Here is a 20,897-nt window from a genome sequence, read left to right as displayed (position 1 = left end):
AAACACTTCTGTAAATTCAAAAGTGTATTTGTTGTTCTTTTATTATTTACTTGATGTTCATATTTTGAAAAATTGCTTTGATTTTTGCAGCACTAAGTTTTGGTTGTTGTTTCTCTCTCATTGAATTCGTTGTGCGTGGACTGTGTAAACCTCAGATGCAGCCGGTGCATAAATTTTTCAACCTGCACTGTTGGTTTCTTTTACAAGGAGGAAAAAAACAGTCAAAACCTGGAAATCTGTACTTAGAAACTAGTTCTAGATCTGTGTTACAACACGGTTCTGCTGAATGACATGAAATAAACCAGTTCCTCAGATGCAGGATTAATGAATGAATCAGCCCTGACGCATTCATCCCTGCCTCTGTCCATCCTACCTTCTGATTGATGTGGACTTGGAGGAGAATATTCCTGTAGCTGTGGCCGTCGTTGACCTGCAGCACCGCTCCGTCCTCCGTCCCCTCCGAGCCGTTGTGGATGTACTGGATCTGTTCCCGCGACAGCTCCTCCAGCTTGAATCGGCTGAGGGCCCGGTCGCCGTGGAGACGGGTCAGTCGGCCGTGGCGGGGCGGCTCAAGGACCATGACCAGAACATCAGCTGGGTTGTCTGGGTCGTCGACCTGCAGGACAGACTTGGTGATGGTTGCCAACGCACCACGGCCCTCCACAGGTAAAGGAGTGAGAGTCGCGACCCTCGGAGGCTGTAAATGATTCAAAGAACAGAGGAAGAGAGGAAGAGTAAGAACGTGCTTTGATTATAACCCGATAGATATGAAAGACAGATTATATTTACACAGACAGATACGTTGTTGAAAGGTGTTGAAGTTTGTAAAAACTTTTAAAGGCTGGCTAAGAGCACAGCGAGAAGACACAGCAATTCCACCCAGACACCGAAATCGTCAGATGACGAATTTTCTCCCAGAGGGCCGGGGCACAGGGGCCATGGCATCCTGCCGCTGAGGAGATGAAGAAGATGAAGGTGAGGGGGAGGTTAAGCAGGGCGCCTCATTAAGCTGCACTCAGCCACACCTGAAGCCTCAACGCGGCTGGAGGAAAGTTTCATCTCGCTAACACAGTAGTTTCAAGAGCACCGGTGAGAGTGGGAGGCCTCCTGCTGTGAGCCAGGGTATGACTTTATCCACAACCCACTGAAGGTCTGCCTCGGTCTGTCTCTGTACCTCTGTGCTTGTAACAAAGGGACTGAGGATTAGAGTTGCAGAATGTGGATATCTGTGGGGTCATTTTGGCTCATCCTCCCTTCTTTGAGAAATTAATTAGAACTAGGATTCTACAAATGTTTTTTTTTTTCTTAAAAAGAGATTAAGTTTCATTCAGTGATATTTTTGATACTAACTGAATCAAACAACACTTGAAACTGTCAGTTATATAACTGAACCTGCTGAGAATCACTGTGGTTCTCTGGTTATTAAGAATGTATGGATGAGTCACTCAAGTTACACAGAAAACTTTAGAACTAGTCAATGAAAAATTCTCTTGAGAATAGAGGCGCCTTTACATCTTCTGTGTGTGTGTGTTTGAAAATCTGAAAAGCCAGACAAGACACTGAAAACAAAGAAGCGAAGGCTCGAGGCCCAAAAACTTGTTGATGCACTGACGCGGATCATTTTAACACGATTCGATGTTTGCAGCACAGCCTGGCAGTGATGGAGGCACAGGTAGGGATGCATGGGCCGTCCCTGCAGAGACGCCACTCTGCTGTGGCCCTAAATCAAACCAGTCGTCAGGCAGGGAGCTCGGAGCTGCTCGAACCTGACACGGGGCGCTGGTCCAATCCGTTGTCCTCGCCGGACGCTGGCTGAGCTCCAGCTCTTTGCCATTACAGCAGCAGCTTCGGCAAAGAGGGACACATGAAACAAGCCGGCGCCAGAGAGGACAATGACTGGTGGAGAGTCATACACACACACACACACTCCCACTGTGCGTCTTCGTACCAAAGTGACCTCTGGCTGAAATTGCAATCGACACAGAGCTGAATCAAAGCTTAAAAACAAAGACGGAACACGCTGCTGTCCACAGCCCCTTGCCCTTTGTGTTCTGCTGGGGGCCGTTTGGTAAGAAAATTTTAGACGTCAGAGGAATTATCTCCAAGAGACAGGCATCTGGGCCCTCGGGCACCCACCTAAATCCTGCGTCGTCACTGCTGCAATTCGTAGGAGGAAAACAAAAGCTTTTGAATGCACTGGTGGGGGCTGAAAGTGGGTGTGTGTTCTGCTTTTAAATCGTGCTAAGACATGCTAGCTCACTGAAGGGAACCAGCAAAAGCTCCCCCTTAGGCAGACCAAAACAAACACAAACACAGGCACACTCAGGTAGGAGTGCTAACCTTTTATCCTCACCTTACAGGTGAGGGAGAGGTGAGGTTCATATTTGGGAGAGAGCTGCTGTCACCCATGGGGCCCTCAGGCCTCTGCAGCACTTCAAGAAGATGGAAAAAGCTTTTTTTGTGCCGATTCCTGGGTTTTTTTTTGTTTGTTCTTTATTATGTTTTGTTTTTCCTGCCGCGTTCATCCTAGACGGGATTCAGAGACACGACGGGCAGAGTGGCAGCATTTCCCAAGTCGATTTCAACCCCGTCTGCCTGTAAGACTCGTGGTTTGTAACAATGCCTTTTATCTGCAGCTGTCCTTTCATGTTTTTGTGTCAAGCTGTCACAAAACAGGCTGTTGTACCTGAACCCATAGTCAAAAAAAGAAGTATAGTGCATTATTTATAGTGCATGTAATGCACTACAGTATAATCATCATGGTTTTATATGCCATTTTGCTCTGGTAGAAGATGCCTCGGTATTGACTGACAGCTAAGGGTATCGCAGAACCTCCACAGCAGAGAGAGCTAAGCACCAAAGACATCACCGAGCAAAGTCTCAGAAATTTAAAGATTGCCACTTTAAGATGAGAATTCAAGCTGCAGAACACTGTGTGCTTTGTGTGTGTGTGAGAGACCACCGCTGTGGAAATGCCATCAGCAGGTATCAGACTCTTTTCAAACTTTTTTTCAAATGAAGCAGTGACTCCTGTCAGAGGGGGAAAAGGCTATCTGCAGCTCAGATCTTTTCATTCCTGAGGCTAATGCAATCTAAAGCGCCCGCTGGCTGAGGATCTGATGGGGATTTCAATCAACTTTCCATTTTTCTTTTTTTCCCCAGCTTTTGGTTACAGAAGGATAAGGACAGACAGTCCTTTTCTCCATGCCGTCCTGCTTTACAGTCAACCTGTTCAGAAGTGCCTTTTGTGTTTAAGGGCAACATACAGTGTAGTTTGCTCTTGTCAGCTCTGGTTGGTGCAAACTGTGCCGTGTGTGTGTGTCTTCATATTAACTTAGACACAAGTTGCTGTTGTGGATTCTTTGTATAAGCAGGGCTGGTGTTTAAACAGTGAAATCAGCTGCTGTGGAAAGGAACTAATCTTGCAGCAGCAGAAAAGCGGCGGACACAAACAGCGAACCAGCTGTCAGTCAAAGCGCCGTCACACACGCTGTGTTATGTGCATAAATTACAACTCACTCCTTATAAGCTGCTTCTGCTAATATTGTCTGAGAAAGTAGAGCTAATCAAGCGATGGTGTAATTGAGTAGTCGCCTTAAACAAACCCAAATACTGTAGCTCCACTCAATCACCATCTGCAAACAGCTCTCTGTGTCTGCAGCACTAATTTACTCAGGTTCAACTCAAATTGAAAAAGCAGTCACGTACGCCCATAAAGTGGGTTTTGTCCCTACAATGACCTTGAGAAATACAACTGTTTGCAGTGTTGACTAAAGACTGACAAGGATATGACACCAAAGAAAAAAAAAACTGTCTCAGCTGTTCAGGAGCCTCTCAGAGTCCAGAACAGATTATATTCATTATTCAGCTTTTTGTTTCACTGGTTTATCTCAGTCTTTATAATCTTATTATTTGTACTGATACACTTAGCTACACCACAGCTTCCTTTTAAAAGAATAACTTTTGCTTCTCTGAGTCTGAGCTCAGTGACAGATATGGATGATTCTGTTTTCCCTAATAAAACTTCCCCTCAGGTGATTACATCATTATTTCAAATTGTTATGCAGTTGTTTTCAGTCCTGCTATGTTTTATCAGCTATCTGCCACCTTGTCTGTTCAGCTATGTTTATCTCTGACACACACACACACACACACACACACACACACACACACACACACACACACACACACACACAGAGCACAGTGACACAGCTGTCACACTAACCCATCAACAAATCTCAGCGAGGGAGCTTTTAATCCCTTGTTCCTCATTATCTTACATATTTGTACCAAAATCAGAGGTCAGCTCGACACCAGTCACGGCCCGCTGTCAGGCTGCCATCGGCCAGTCACAGCCCGGGCGTCTCTCCGCGGGGACAGGGTCTCATTACAGGGACGAATGCAGATCAGTTGGGATGATGCAGCAAACTGAGAAACAGCTACACTCTAAAAAAATGAGCTGTCAGATTTACCAGATTGAAAGCGACTGTGAAGCAACTACATCTCACATTTCTACATTTCTGATTCTGTTTCAATAACATATGTCTCTGTACTATAGGAAACAGATGGAGCGCATCATTTTCCTGTGTGGATTCCAGAGTAGTAGTAAACAAAAATGTTGTCGTTTGTTTGACAGTCAAAGGGGCCATGGGAAAATGCTCAGTGATCTAACCTACTTACAAAATAGTACAAATTACGAGAGCCCTGTTCTGAACACTCATTTCTTTGTTTTGTTCATTGAAAGCGAATATGCTCCTTTGTTCCACCGCCCTTCGTAGGACCTGATCTCTGGCTCTGTCACTTTTATCCATCAGTTATTAACTTGACCAAAAAGGGAAAGTGACTGAGAAACTTTGATTGTCAGCTCAGGACTGATGCGTCGTGCCCTCAGAGCCCAGCAGTTCGATGTACAAGGCCGTGTCAGAAACTAAAAACACATCTGTTCTCTTCGGACAAAACTTTCTTCACAAAGAACACAAGTATCGACTTGGCATTTTAACCCGGGAGCACAGACTCAAACAGTCCACTGTTTCGCAGCAAACTGAATTTGAAAACAAATGTGTCTTGGCAGATTATTCTTCTCCATTACCTGTAACGTTACTGGACTGACCTGCACGGAGGAAACAGCCATCTTTATTAGACGTCTCTATATGTGGCTAATTCTCTGCTATGATGCAGCTATTCACAGTCTGTGGACAAAAGTTTATCTGGCATGTTTAAGACATGATGCCAACGTGGATGCTGAGAGTATCTGAATAAATAAAGGAGACCTGTGGAAAGTGTCTGTGTTTTTATACATTACCTGCATTGACACAGCTTGAACTTGGACTGTCTGTGGCTGAGAAAACAGCTGAGGGTCAGCGACACGCAGGGTGAACTCCCCAGTCCTACAGACAGAAAGAAAGAAAGAAAGAAAGAAAAGAAAGAAAGAAAGAAAGAGTTATTTGGAAGCAGATCTTTTGAAAAAACAGCCTCATATTAGAGGTTAAAGTTCGTCCTCCCTCTCTTTGCTGAGCCCACTTTGAATGAACATGAGCTGGAAAACAGCCTTTAGGCAGCCCTGCAGGTTGCTGGGAAAATGAGTCCTGTGTGGCTAACACAGTGTGTAGTCATTAGACCTAATCACCTCAGTGCTGTCTAGGGGAGTGGAGGACAGTAACACACACACGCACACATACGCACACACACAGCAGCCCACCTGCTCACACACTCACACTCATCATCACCAATATCTCTTCTCACCGTGCCGCCTCAGCATCATCAAAGACAAGGCTTATTACCCACAACTCCCCGGAGCTGGAGCTGGGACACGGCCAACTGCAGCTGAAGACCAAATGACTGAGCAGGTTGTAGGTTTAGTGACGACTGAAAGGAAACTATGACTCCAAGCTAAACCTGATGAAGTGTTATAAAGGTACTACAGTAGTATTTCTACAACCTCACAATATCACTTTTGTTTATTTTAATAAACTGAAATAATAAAATAATAAGCCAGCAGGCAGACATCTCGTGAAACGGATCAGTCCATGCTAAATCCTTCCTGGATGCATCGGACAGCTGTCCATCCTGTCCAACGTGCACGAGGCGGCTCAGTGTAAGTGGAGTCACAGTCTCTTGTGCAGCTTCGATCTTTTCAGAGTCTAATTTAAGCGAAGCGGCGTCCCTGTGTAAAACCTTCCCAGCATAGTGCAGCTGGTCCTCTTTCAAACTCATCCTTCACTGAACACATTCCTACAGTGCTTTTCAACAATAATAAAACTCTTGTTGAATTACAATTCGTGGCAACAAAAGTGAAATTTGCCACAGTTTTACAGCATTTGTTATGGTTGGAATAATTATGGCCCATTAATGATGCATCGTATGGCTTATTAAAATTACATAAGAGATGTATTTCTGGGGAAAAAAATGTCATAGTACTTCTAAATCTCATTTTACGCACACGTTGTAAATGTGAGTAGTATATTTGTTGTATTCATTATAGATGAAAGATGGATTTTTTTCAGTGCAGCCTTGAGACAAAGCTTTTGATCTGTGTGAATGTGTGTATAAATACTTCTCAATGGAAAACTATGGCCTTCCAGACATAAATTACAGTTTGTGTCTGTGTCTTGACACTTATCATGTTCTGCTGAGGCAATAATGAATGAAAACACCTTCTTTTGAAAAATGAAATGAGTTGAGTTCATCTCAGCCCACCACATTTCACAGTTATATTCTCTCTATGATCCACAGTGACTTGTAGCGTGTGAGGTGGGATGGGATGCTTTTGCTCAACAGCCTTTGGACGCAGCATGTTTCTCCTCTGTCGGACACATCCACTCTTAAAGGAATCAAACCTGACAGGGTTTGTTTTTGGCTCCGTGTCTGCAGGCATTATCCCCCACTCCGCATAATTTGAAAAATATGGCTGTAATATGCAGATTTAATCTTATTTAGGGATTTACATTTTACTGTCTCCATTAATCTAATGGCTCAAAACCGGGCAGGGGACCATATTTCGCTAATTCACTGGCACGCTGCCACTCTAGGCCAGACCCTCTGAGTCAGGACTGACGAATGTCTTTATTATGACAGCTCTGATTGGTTGAACAGACACTGGGCTCAAACACAAAATTCCACAGACCTATCATAGGAAAATGCCACAACAGAACAGCTGTAGTGAGGAAAACTGGCTCCAGGCAGAGCTTTAAAGAGGCTGCATGTGTTCCATCTATACATATTAGCATGCTCTTTTCTCCGTTGGGTAGTGAGACTGGGGTCAAACACAGTGAAAATGCAGAATATGCTAATTTTGGCAACTTTAACTAAAATGTGTAAATGAAATGCGTCTCCAATCCATGCATAGGTCAATGGAAACGAACTTTTCTGCCAGGACGTGGCATAAATCAAACAGGCGGCTCAGACAGTAGCCGGAGCAGCAAAGAATCAAATGTCAGGACGGAGAGGAGGGAGACAAAGTGTTTGATGTCAGCTTTAATATAGGTGAGGGTTAAAAAAAGAGGCGGCGTGTGAGAACAAAAGGAGAAATTAATTTTAATACCAGATGTGTCTGAAGTGTTGGGTGTAAACTGGAGAGTGTGGGACAGAGTAAGACCGGTGGCAAATTAAAGGAAAAGCTGATAAACATGTGCCCATTCTGCTGCATCATCTTGTGGCTGCATCACTTTGCACTTTACTTCCTGCTCCTGTGGGTGTACAGGGAAACAGAAAGTAGATCATGTATTTCTCCCTGTATCACGGTTGAACATCCGTGGCATCCACTGAGGTTTACCACTGACGTTTCAGCTGTTTTTCTGCTTTTAAATTTCGCTGTAACTGCTGGAGACATTTGGATGTGTCACCATTCCGTCCAGTTATTTAGCACCATGGATCCAGAAACCAGTGCACATCACAACAAGCTCAGTTTTCACTGAGGGTGGATTTCTGCCTCCTACCAAACCACATTAAAACCACTGACCTGGCCTTGTCTTTCTGATGTCTGAACCGGACTCGGCCAGTTCTGAGTTCCGCCCAGGTGAAGGGGTTGTCCCTGGTCAGCTCTCGGCCTGCCGTCCCTTGGCCTCCCCTCTCTTCTCCTTCCTCTCCTCTGAACAGAACCAGCCGTCCATTGCTTGGGCTCTGGACGAGCTGGAAGATCAGCTGCTCAGACGGGCTGTCAGGGTCCCTCACTTGAAGCAGGGCGGGGGACAGCGGAGCAAAACCATCGATGGGGACCAGCAGGGAACCGTTGACGTGGAGGACAGGTGTGTGGGTGTTCACTGAGAGGAGGAGGGACGACAGAGAGAGAAAGAAAAACCGAAATTAATTTTCTTTGGTGCTGTTATCAATAAACTTCACATGAAAAGTCCAGGTGTAAGATAAGTCTGGTACACATCGTCACAAACAAGGTTAAGGCAGAGAGGGGTTATAGGATATTATTAGAAAAAGCAGTTCAACGTAATAACGAAGTGGACACACAAGAAGGAAGAGAAATACTGAATAAAAGTTTCAGATTAAAAGCACTGTAAAGAACAGCATACTTCCAAAAGCTCACCTCAGAAGTTCAAGTTCAAAAGTCCAGATGTAAAGTAATATGCTATATGCTATAATGCTATAACTTTGTTATAGCAGATGTGATTAACATACAACATTTAAATGCATTAAATGAGGAAACATTTACTGAAAAAAGCTATAACATCGTTTCAGACAACAAAGGAAAACAGAAAAGACGAGTGTCCAAACTAATTTACAGTAATGATTTAGCAGAAAAAAACCTTTCATAGCATACAGCCTCTACTCAATACATTTTGATGCTTTCTACAGCTTTAAATTTATCAATTTAAAATTACAGCTGGATATTGCTGTAAGTGGGTGAAGACAAGAGGAGGTTAAGTGTGTGTGGGAGAATCGGCTGGTGAAATATGAGCGAGGCATCTTGGTCTTGACGCTGCATTTTTAGAAGTTGTCTTTAATTGGATCAGCTCTTCTGAGAGGCCATCTTGTAATCTCAGTTTATCTCGTCTAATGATGGCAATAGGCACTCAAATCTTAAACTTTCTGCCATATAATTAAACTCACAATGGGAATAAGTGTAGAATTTAAAGCACTAGTTTCTCAACTTTTTTTTTCTTGACTGGCAAAAAAAAAAAACAAAGCAGTTTCTTTCCAGGCTATTTCACTTGATTAACTTGTGGATTAGTTGAAGCCTAGAGGCTGAAAAATGTTCATTATTTCAAAAGAACAAAGCATTTATCACAAAGGCCGCATGATAATATATTTCTCTGTTAGAATTATGCTTTGTCACATTTCATAAATCATCTCACAACCACAGCGAGCTCCTGACAGCCTGGGGCGTCTCTGCCTGCAGGTTGACATCCACTGTTTGAACATAAAAGCAAAAAGTAGAAGTACAAGACTTCTCTAATGACCTGACTCTGCAGACAATGCTTTTTTCAGTGTAATTCAAGAGAGCCAATTATTATATTATAACAGGAAACGCCTAATGTCAGACAGTTAATGTTAGCAGCCTGAGTTCAACCATTCCTGCAGGAAGAAACGCCACAGAGCAGAGTCTTTTATAAATCTACCTGTAAAGACTTATTTTAGAACCTCACTTATCAATAGTTTCTTTGTTTTGACAGTGAATCAGAGAAGTTTGTTTAGTGTGAATGTGAATGGGGTCACTCGTGGTAATGAACCCACAGAAAACGATCACTAACTGTGCAGCTCGACGGAGCTTTGATGCCTCAGGAGCTTGTGGAGAGTGAATATTGGAAACACGACTCTACACGAATCTTAATGTTCATCCAGAGATGATGTTCTGCATCTGCTGAATATGAAAGGAGTCAAATGTCTGCTGTCACGTTTGGTAAAAACATTCTGTGATATGTTTGCCAGCTTGTTGTAAACGGTTAACGCAGCTTTAGATGGCTGCCGTTTTAGCTTTGAGCTTTATCAGTTTTAATCAGTGACCAGTGGAACTACCACAATATTAAAGCTACAGAAAACTCAAAGTCAACACCCAGAAACTCGACAAACTTTTCAGCCCGTCCAGGCTGTTCTTTTTTCAGCTTCATTTCCTGATTCAAACACTCACACACGTTCCACGAGTGTGAAATGGAAATGTTTAAACTTGAGCAAAAAATAAAATAAAATAAAATAGTGCTGTTGCACCACTGTTATTCCACTGTTTGCACTATGTGAATCTCAGCATTCGGTGACATTTTCTAGATAAATGAATAAATGAATTAACAACAAGCCGTAGCTTTGGATGGACATTTTAAAAACACAGTATCAGGCTGTGGGGTTTTTCTGTTGACTTCACCACTGTGTGTCTGGGTTAGCCAGCCTGTTGCCTAGCAACCAGCCATGTGGATCAGCCATGCGGATTTGTTTTTACGTGACGTCTTGAGGTCATGTGCATTATTTATGAGGCGTGTCCTGATTTCATTTGCATATAATAAAAATGCCCCCACCGCTGTGATGCTTGATGCTCTGTAATACGCACCGTGTGGTGAATTTTAACATTTATGTAATCTCAGATGTTTGGGCAGTAAAAAATGCACACTATGTTTATTTTTCGATGTAAATTAAACTCTAAAAATATATATATATATATATTTTTAATGCAGCCATCAAGCTACAGGCACAAGAGGGATAAGCTAACTAATTACAGCAGAGATCACTGACCATTTTTCACTCCACACATTAAACAGCCAGACATGACGTTATTACCGTGGCAGGTCCTGGTCTTCTGGTCGGCGTAGAATCCGTGTCCACAGTCGGGGGTGCAGTATCCTTCCATGAGGTAGGTTTGGTCACGACAAGCTCTGCAGCGTCCGACCCCGTCACACAGCACACAGTCAGATGAGCAAGCTGATAAAGGTACACATTATCCAGAGTGTTAGAAGAAACGTTTTTAAAGACTGTAAAAAAAAAATTATATTAATTATTTCTATTTGTGTGGGTATTTTTTCTGCTGTCATTCAACTAAAAGTGTGATTTTCATACATAAGGCTTCCTTATTATTAATTTATTTCTACACTGATATCTTGATCTTTTACCGAATAAACAAACAAAAAGATATTATTGATAAAAACAAAGTGTAAAATCTTTTACGTTTGCAGACTTGCGAGGAGGCGTCCAGGAAGTAGTTTCTGCCACATTCAAGCACACACTGACCCTGCAGGGTGGCGTACGGAGGCTGGCACTGATGGCACTGTCCAGGACCTCGACACTCCACACAGTGCTCATCACAGCCTGGCAGAGAGACAGACACACACACACACACACTGAGCGCAGCATAACACAGTGATGAAACGTTCATGTGTGGCAGTTCACATAAGATTAAACCTCTAAACAGTTAAAAGGAAAACATACAAAACAGTGAAGATTCATGGAAACACCATCAGTGCTCATACTTGTAAAGAGGTTTCTCAAGGAAGCTTTTGGGTCCCCTGCTGTTGATTAATTGTTTTAATAAGAAACAGATGATAATGATGATGAAGTGGTCACTAATATACAAATATAATAGATAAACAGAGCAGTTGAAGGATACATCAGCTACAACAGCGCCAGCTGCACATGATGTGGGTGAGTTTATCTGCTTTTTGGTGTACTGACCGAGGCACCTGTCTCCGTCCTGATAGGAGCCGGGGGAGCACCCCTGACTGCACACTCCATCCTGCAACACGTATCCCTCCATGCACTGCAGGCAGTCTGTCCGCAGAGGGCCTTTACAGGCGTTACAGCTCCAGTCACACTCTGGAAACAGGATAGAGGGGAGGTGTGCAGGGGTGTGCAGAGACATTGGGATTAGAAATGAGGGGATTTTGAAGGCGAGAGCAAAAGATGAGAGCAGGAGAGAAGAGAGGGAGAGAGAGAGGAAAAGAGATTAATAAACTCTTTTTCAGCAGGGGATTTATTTTAAACCCATTTGTGGTTTCTTTTCTTTCTCTCTTTTCACCTGCACCGCTGCTTTCTAGGTTTGTATTAAAATTTCTGTAGAACACAGATTTTACAAGGAAGAGATGATTTACTATGGCATTCTCAGCAATTACAGCGCTTTTATACCGGGGACGATTATCTCATACAGAATATACAATTTTAATGCCAAACGTATAATTACAATTATGAATGGGTCTCCAGCCGTACTAACAGCTCTGTGAGAGCTGCATGTATTGCTAAAGAAAATCAAATTGCTCGGATGGATAAAAGTTGAGGTCAGAGTTTGTTTTTAATAGAAGTAAATTAATAAATGGGCCAGTTTTTACATATTCTTCCTCATTTTGTCTTAAATCCTACATGAGAAGTAGCTAAATATCTTAAAGTCTCTTTACCTAAAACCTTCCAGTTTCTCATGTGACAGTGGGGGAGTGCTTTTACTCCAACACGTCACTACTGTGGAAAACAGAAAAGTGGAGGCTTCCATGGGGTTTTACTGAGGATTCAAAGGAAGCCAAGAGGTAAATTAGGGGTTGCTGCTTGGGAAAACCCTGCTGATAAACCCAAATGAATGTAGGTTGTTGGTAGAAGTGCTGATGGGTTTATAAGAGATTCTCTTGGGTAATTTTGAAAGTTCTTCTGTGGCTGCGAACTCGAAACTCCCAGAGGTTCCTCAGAGCCCTTTTAGTTTTCAGAGAGCAGCTAGCAGTGCTGCTTTCTAACGCTCTGGGTTCATCCAAGGTTCAGTGGATTATCCAGGTGGTGGCTGGGGGGATGAAAACAGAATCACGAGCTGGATGGCTAAAACCACCTGTCGAGATGGGAGGCGCTTCCAGCGGCCTCACAGGAAATCAAACTGTCTATCTGGCCAGTAGCGGTTAGCTTAGCCGCTAATCCTGTAACAGACATGGGAAACGGTGGTTCCACCTCAAAGGCCGCTGATACATGGAAAAATCTCATTACATTGAACCAAATCGCTGATAAAGGGAAGTGTACGAGGTGAAGTAAGCTTTACATGAAATGGATTTCTGTGAATTAGAGTGGATATCTGTGCAAAGCCAGCATGACAACACCGTTATTCTGTTTACATTCTGAACTTAAACCCTATCTATTCATTTTTCTTTGAGATAAGCACAAAGGAAAACATGTTTTCACGTGTCTTATTTGCGAGCCAGCAATACATAGGAGTCAGATTCAGCCTGACGGGAACTGGTCCGGGCTGGTTAGTGGGTAATTAAATGTATGAACACAGTTATTGTATGCATGATAAAAAAAGACAAGTTATTCAGTCAGGACATGGATCCTCTGAGGCTCATTCATCAACTTCTCTGTGCACAGGAAGATGTAACAGTGAGTTAAAACGCACACGCAGTGTTTAGGATTTGCATATGTGGTCCCACAGTTTATTACATGATCGATGGACCCCATAAACTCAATGTAGCACACTGCAATATGGATGGAGAGTAATTTATGAATATCATAAAAGGCTACATATCCTCGTTGTTAATCCAGGTTTCCCCTCGGCCTCCCTGTGCCACTGGTGTGTGTGCCGGCGTGTCACGCAGGACGGCAGCATACCTCTGCAGGCGCGGGTCGTGGTGTTGAGGTAGTACTGATGGGCGCAGCTGTCATACTGGCACTCTCCAAATTGCAGCACCTTGGCCGGGTCGAGGCAGGATGTACAAACTCCAGCCATGTCGCACGTCAGGCACTGGCTGTCACACGCTGTCGAAAACAAAAAAGGTCAGGCGAGGTCAGGGCAGATGTGAGATCAGAGGGGGAGACGATCGGTGACGGAATGTGATGAAACCTGCCATCACCAAACACAGGGACGGTCTAAATGACATATGAACACGTTGCTAATGTTGTTGTATCAAGTTTCATATTTGTAGTAAGGAATTCTGTGCCTTCCTCTGTCTGATGATCAAACAGCTCTTCAGGCAGGTTGTTTACCTGATGGTTAGCAGGATATCTCAAAATGACTAGGCATATTTAAAGGAATTTTGGTGGAACGTGAGGCAACTGAAAGCAATAAATAGTTTGGATTTTTTTTTTGCTTTAACAGAAAAACACTAAGGCACATGTATCCTGTTATTGTCTGTCACTCCAGTTTCTGTTTTCGATGGAAAGGACTGAGCAGCCTCGGCAGAGGTAAGCACTGCATGAGTCCTTTTCTATTATTAAAGCGGCTGCAAAGGTTGAGTGAAGTTATTTGGAATACCGGGCAGCAGCATGTGTTAGAGTGAAGAAATGCCCGACAGTCAATGTTTAAATGTTTTCAAACAACAGAGTCACTGCTTCAGTCAGAAACACTGGAAAGTCTCAAAAACAACATGAGCAGGTATTTATTACAGAACTGTTTAGTGTTTTTATTGATGATGTTACCCGACTGTAATGTTCTCTAACAGCTGAGGTGCAGTGCTGCTTCCCCACTTACCCTGACACATCCTGTGACCATTGTCATAGTAACCAAGGGGACATTTGGGAGCACAGAGACCTGTCGGCAACAGGACGCTGTCGGCGGGGCAAGAAGTGCAGGAGAGAGGCCCCGCCCCACTGCAGGCCTCACATGACAGATGGCATCCTGGGAAAAAAAAAAGAGTGATTTTATTTCATTAGGAAGGGATGAAACTTAGAAGAGGTGCAGGTGGAGAAATTAGGTCATGGAAACAGCAGGCAGGTAAAGGAATACATCGAAGAAAAAATAATAAAGTAGTGTAAACATGATGCAACTATCAGCACTTAAAGATGAGCAAAGAAGACTGTGAAGTAATGTAGTTTTAATTTGAGCGAAAGCACTACTAATATACTACTGTACTACAGTAGTATGTTGGATAAAGAAAATAATGAAAGGACGATATAAGGAAAACACTATGTGCGATGTACAATACATGCAGTATGAAATCAGTAGCGTGATTATATGCCCACTGTGAAAATCGTGAAACTCTTTGAAAAAATTGGATGGCAAAAAGCTGTTAAAATATCACGTCCTTGATTAAAAAAAAAAAAAAAAAGAAGAAGAAGAAGAAGAAAAAGAACCATGCAAAATTCTGATTAAAGCCACATTCTGGAGTTTAAAAATACATATTCATAAGCCTCACTAATCACTATCAAGGGCCTAATCATTCTCAGATTGCTCTGCTCCTCACACTCCCCACACCCCACCACCACGCTCCGCTCATACCCAGAGTCTTACATAATTATCATCAACGCCAGAAAATGGCTGAAAAGCTGAAAACTTCAAGTTTCACTCCGACGTGGCAAAACTCATCATCGGGCCTGAATCAATACCAGGAGCAGTGAGGTGTTACCAAACCACGTCAGAAATTTAATTTGGCCTCATGTAACCGCAGTGATGCATGAAAACAAATATTTTATTGTCTGTATGTAAGCGCATGTTGTTTTTTTCATGAGACTCCCGAGGTTTCGCTCTCTCAGCCTGAAGCTTTCTGTTCACCCTCTGAATTTAAATCTGTGTGCAGAGCTCCAGCAGCTCAGTGTGGAGGCAGCTTCTGCTGCGGAGCTGCTGAACCACAGGAGGCTGATGGCAGGAATGATAATGATGAGGAAGATTAATATAAAGAACAGGTTGATGATGAGGATGATAAAGCTAATGAGACTGAGGATGATAAGGAAGAAGCGACTGATGAGGATGAGGATTAAAACAATATGGATTTTAATGATTAGGAGGGTAAAGACGAAGATGTGGACGACGACTGAAGACGGTGATGATAAGAGACAGATTATGACGATGAAAAGTCGGATGAAGAGGATGATGATGATGAGATTGATGACGATGACGATGATGGTGCTATTAGTAATAATGACTACAACGATGCCTGTGGGGGTGATGATGGTAATATTCTTGGCAAAATAATCTAAATCAGTGATAAACAGTGAAAGAGTTTGACTTTCTAAATGCTGAGTAACTGTTTATACATTAATTCCAGTTTTCTCAAAGAGAGTAAATCCTCTAAATCCTAAAATCTCTTCCCAGCTTACAGTCATAGTTTTTGACTCTCCACACAATTTACAACTAAGCTTCAAAACATCAACAGTGATCTGGGAGGAAATGTGAGGATTTGGTGTACTACTGGGCTTCATAACAAAACCACTCAGTGTATCTGCAAGTTGTGTTCACAGAGTCCTTTTACGACCTGCGACCATGAGCACTGAAATCTACTGCACCGCAAAATAAAAAGAATAAACCTGTGAAAACATGCATCTGTCAAACTACATCCTTATTTATACAACAGAATGTTTCCTTTAACAAGAAGTCTGAACTCTTTGACTTTGAATTCAGTGTTTCTTCTGCTTGTTGTTGTCAGGTCACTGAAGGGTCCCTGGTTTTAAGAATCTTTGGATGATGAATAAAACCTAAAAGCTTTGATGGGATTTTTCTTACATGTTTTACATTCAGGGCAGCTGCTGCCCGACCTCTGACCCTGTTATGTACTGTGTACTGTGTAAAGGCAGAACAGTAGAAGTCCTTACGGATGCAGACTCCATGCCAGCCATAGTGGCCCTGGGGACAGTGAGAGACGCAGTGATCACCCAGCAGCCAGGTCCTTGGCATTTTACACCACAGACAAATACTGCCGATGCCCGTCTGGAGGTCTGCTGTGCAGCGCTGGCAGTCTGAGCTACACTCTGCAGGAAGGACACACACACAGGAAGGAAGGCTTACATTTCATATATCATTGTACACAGATAAACACCAAGTCAACATCAGACTCACACACGCTGCTTGTTTCTTGTTGTAAAATACTTTAAAACTGCCTCAGTGTTTGTGTTTTGCGACATTAACTTACCTTTTGTTTGTTTGTTTGTTTGTTGGTATCAGACTAACCTTGAAATACTAACAAACACTTGTGGATTTCCAATTTAAAAGGACAAAATCATTTCTAGTTAGTGGTCCAAGTCCAAGACTTTCTGCAGATCTTTGAACGACAAAGCAGGATTTCCAACATCATCCTTTTATTCAGAAAAAACTTTTTTTAATTTAAATTTACTTCTTCTAAATTCTGTGAACTTCTGAGGGGATTGAAAGCCTGTGGGAGCCTTACAAAATAAAACAGGTGAAGACAAGAGCAATTACTGAAGAATTATTACACTAAGTCCATAAAAGTGAGATTTTAATGACGTCTCAAACCAGAAATACTGGAGTTTGGTCAAAACATGCACTAATCAAACCCAGCTAATTAATCCTCTGTGAGAAAGATAATTGGAAATTCTGACAACAAGTTGAAAGAGGAGATAATTCGTGGTGTCTGTCTGCTATCTTGTCTAAATGTCTGCCCCCCCCCACGTCTTTTAAACCCCTGAACACCATCCTACCCACACAGGACGAGCCGAGATTAGCAGAACAATAAAGAACGCCTTGGTGGTGTTTTATCTGATGGTATCGGAGTTGTGTCTGGCTGGCACAGTGGTGGGTACCTTAAAGTTATACGTCCTCACAAAGATAAGTATCTACAGTGGAAAGGAGAACAACGGGGCTCTGCAGGTTAAGAGCTGTGCGTTGGCCAGGTGAGGGGAACAGATAAAGAGGTGGATCACGTGGGGGTGTTAGAAAGAAAAGAAACGCTAAGACCATGAAAGCGCTCGTCTCGGATTAACATAAATGAGAAAAGACTGGAGGGATTACAAGGTGAAAGCAGACGGATATCAGACAATGTGACAACAAGATCTGGATTTAATCAGAAAATGAGACGGGTGATCCTCTTTGCAGGCTTTGATGGCCCACACTTTAAAAAAACAAAGGAAGAACAGGAAGAAGACGACACTCGTAATACAGAAAATTTTTAAATGAATCTGTAACTTAAAATAATGTAAAAGCTGCACCTGAATTTTAAAACAAGATAAATAATAAAACACAGGAAGGAGATAAACCCCCCCGCTACTTTTTCTATTCTTATCTGACATAAACTAAAAAGAGTCTGTGTTTTTAATTCTCTTTGCCCTGTGAACACAGCTGTATTATATTTAACTCTGTTTCCGTACCCTGGTTACATAGTTCTATTCATACTCTGTACTTTCTTTAGACTAGTACTTTTTCCGTGGTATCATTTTCTATAAAAAAAATATGCTGAAGGTTTAGAAGTTTTTAAAGGATGATACTCACTCTGCTTACAGCAGCAGAGCCAGCCCTGAGGGGGCCGGCTCTCGTGGCCCTGAGGGCAAAATCCTGTTTACCTTCAGTCTGAAGTCTTAAAAAGTGATGATCTGTGGTTTTAATCAGCACAAGTGAACGTTCGGATGGAAAATCTTGATTACTAATGATTAGATTTTCAGATTCTTACATGTCGCCCTGCAGCCCACGTTTTTGGTTTTTAGCATGTCCACAGTTTCGGACTAAACGTGACTAAAGATCAGCCAATGTAGGTCCAAGTTCAGGTCCATGAGACGAGAAAGCAAGACAGTGGAAAATAAACTATATATGACAATGCCCCTTTATGCGAGTTTATATCATTAAGATTCCAAACTTCACTGGTTTAGGTTTTTTTTCTTTTTTTCTTTTCTTTTTTTCTTTCTTTAAAAAAAAAACAATGGTACATTCTCAGCTGGAGGAATAAGTCTGAGTATATTCACTCATTAATGTGATTTCTTGGAAAAACGCATATTTTACACAGTTTTGAAAAGTCCAGTTCATATTAAGCAGGAAAATGTAGCAGAGATTTCTTTCAGGACTAAATGATGTACCTACTACACTGTAAACCGTTTTTAATTAAACGGAAAAACGTTTTGATCTCTCTTCATGTGTCTGGCAGCTATTTTCGTCTGCTTGTATATTTCTGAATAGCTGACACTTCATTCAGACAGCGAGATTATTTCTGCCTCCAGAGCAGCTTTTCCTCTGAAACACGCTTATAGAACTTAAACTCCCGTCTCCTGAACATGGCATCTGCCCAGGTGAGTCACACGCTCGTTCTGAGGCAGAGCCAGTATCAACAGAGCAGAAGAAGAAGAAGAAGAAGAAGAAAAGAACTTCCTCTCTGTCATCTCACATCCACACCTTTCATACCACATCACTTTACAACAAAACACGTATCAGCATTCCTCCTGCCAACAGTCTGCAGGCGATTCTGCTCTGGGGGCTAAACAAATGGCTCCACAGCAGAGATAAGATAACTCAGGCGTCAGGCGTTATTGACTGTGCAGACTAAAACTGAATATAAAACTAAAATGGTATTGATTCGCGTCCTCAGAGTCCCGCTTTATGGCGTAGTTACCATTTTTGAGGCACATAAAAAGGTATACTGGAGTTATAAATGCATGGCATGAAGGCCGGATGAGCATATTCTCCTGTGGGCCAGATTTTTACAAGACATTATCCGATACCAAGCTTTTTTTCCTGCATCTCTTGCAACATGAGCCATACAGGAAAGTCAAGGCTCTAATGTCTCTCAATTAGTTGCTTCCTTATGATTTTGTGCAGCTGAAAACAGAATAAAACTTGTCTCTCTGAGCAGTTTCTCGCAGGGACGGAGCCTGAGTGCAGCAATAGTTCAGAAAGCACGAGGAACAAAAGTGGGACATCGTCTTTGTTTGAAGTTACAGGCATAAGAAAAGACAGAGCACTGCAGAGAGAAGCTGTGTGGTCCTCCTGACGCCGACTTCACCCCTGTCTAGACACGTTGCCCCGACAAAGAATGGATTTACAGATGCAGCTATTAAAGAAGCCCTACTTTTCTCTTTATGCTCAGTTATGAGTCACTGTTGGCTCAGTCTCCAAAAACTGAAAAAAGTTCTGCTCTCGTTTTAGACGTCAGAACGAGGATAAGGACGAGGATGGAAACTGGCTGGGAGACACTTTTTTCTTGTGGCTCATTATAATAACTGAGCTCCACTGTGTTGCCTTTATTCAGGCAGAACTAACCATGTGTGATGATTTTAGAAAAACCTACTGTACAAACGAGGGACAAGTCCACACAGTAACTTCTGTGGACAAAAAGTTGGTGAGTAACAATGTGATGATGTTAACGTCATGGAACAATAAAAAAACAAAACAAAACAAAACAGGTTTTTCCTGATGAAGCTCAAACTAATCATAGTGTTAAAGCACAAAGAGCAGCGAATCAATTTCTACTGAGCTCTAATTGGTTTTCCTCATGAAAGAAAAGGGCCAATAAAAGACGTAACACTTTCAAAGATGCAGCGACAAATATGTTCACTAACAAAAGTATTTTGTGTTCCCATCTTTTGCACATTAAGTCAGTCAGCTTCCAGTCTGTGTCTCTGTTTCAGCACTAAAATAACAGTTTAGTAAAAGTCTGCATTTTCTTTGCTCTCTTTACATCCAGCAGAAAACAATGTTTTTATACCGTATTCATTTTCTTCTGTTACATACTGTTGATGACAGAAATGTCTGCAGGGAAGATGAAAGGCAAATCCACTGGATCTTGTACAAATTTAACCACTGTAAATATTAAACAAGACCTCGCAGAGTTCAAACGCGCCTCGGCTCAGGGTCAAAGTGAAACGTTACTGCCTGTGTAACAAAAAATAAATTAAACAGATCTGTGCAGAGTCCGACTCCAGGAAATACCACGACGTGTTCTGCCACATTTCCTCTGATGAACTGATTTAAAGGCAATGATGTTTGATTTTTGACTCTCTGTTCAGATAAATGGAGTCATGATCAGTGGTCTATTACAGGGACTAATGTTTTCATTTTGGTTTTCAGAATCAATATACGATAGATGATTGAAAAGAGACATCGACAGCAGCTGCCACTGACGGCACCAACGTTCCTGAAACGTGTTGCAGTGACGGGTTTTGATTCTCTATTGACCAGAAAGAAATAAGAAAAAAAAAAGCATGATCCCATGTCTTTTATTTCAGTGTTGGCATGCCTTGTTTCTATGGTGATGTATTCCTGTTCTCCAACGTGCAGGTCTATTTCAAGCTGTTGTTAAATAATGGCTCCGGTGTAATTATGACGTAAAATAAACTCTCGTGGCTGTAAGCTTTGA

The 20,897-nt window shown here is 42.3% G+C and overlaps 1 protein-coding gene across 1 annotated transcript in view; it reads right to left on the bottom strand.

Annotated features, from left to right (window-relative positions):
• fras1 (Fraser extracellular matrix complex subunit 1) overlaps window positions 1–20,897 on the bottom strand; it is a 183,316-nt gene that overhangs the window by 51,494 nt on the left and 110,925 nt on the right. The window contains exons 20-28 of the mRNA XM_041042921.1: window positions 16,417–16,572; window positions 14,360–14,506; window positions 13,501–13,647; window positions 11,602–11,742; window positions 11,098–11,238; window positions 10,714–10,854; window positions 7,958–8,258; window positions 5,303–5,387; window positions 374–697 (exon numbers count right to left, since the gene is read on the bottom strand). Of these exons, the coding sequence (XP_040898855.1) occupies window positions 374–697; window positions 5,303–5,387; window positions 7,958–8,258; window positions 10,714–10,854; window positions 11,098–11,238; window positions 11,602–11,742; window positions 13,501–13,647; window positions 14,360–14,506; window positions 16,417–16,572 (1,583 nt within the window). The remainder of the gene's footprint in view (window positions 1–373; window positions 698–5,302; window positions 5,388–7,957; window positions 8,259–10,713; window positions 10,855–11,097; window positions 11,239–11,601; window positions 11,743–13,500; window positions 13,648–14,359; window positions 14,507–16,416; window positions 16,573–20,897) is intronic.

This window comes from Toxotes jaculatrix, chromosome 7 (assembly GCF_017976425.1).
Source record: "Toxotes jaculatrix isolate fToxJac2 chromosome 7, fToxJac2.pri, whole genome shotgun sequence".
NCBI classification, from domain to species: domain Eukaryota; kingdom Metazoa; phylum Chordata; class Actinopteri; family Toxotidae; genus Toxotes; species Toxotes jaculatrix.
Note: the sequence above shows the minus strand (reverse complement) of the source record. Positions and strands in the feature narration are given on the sequence as shown.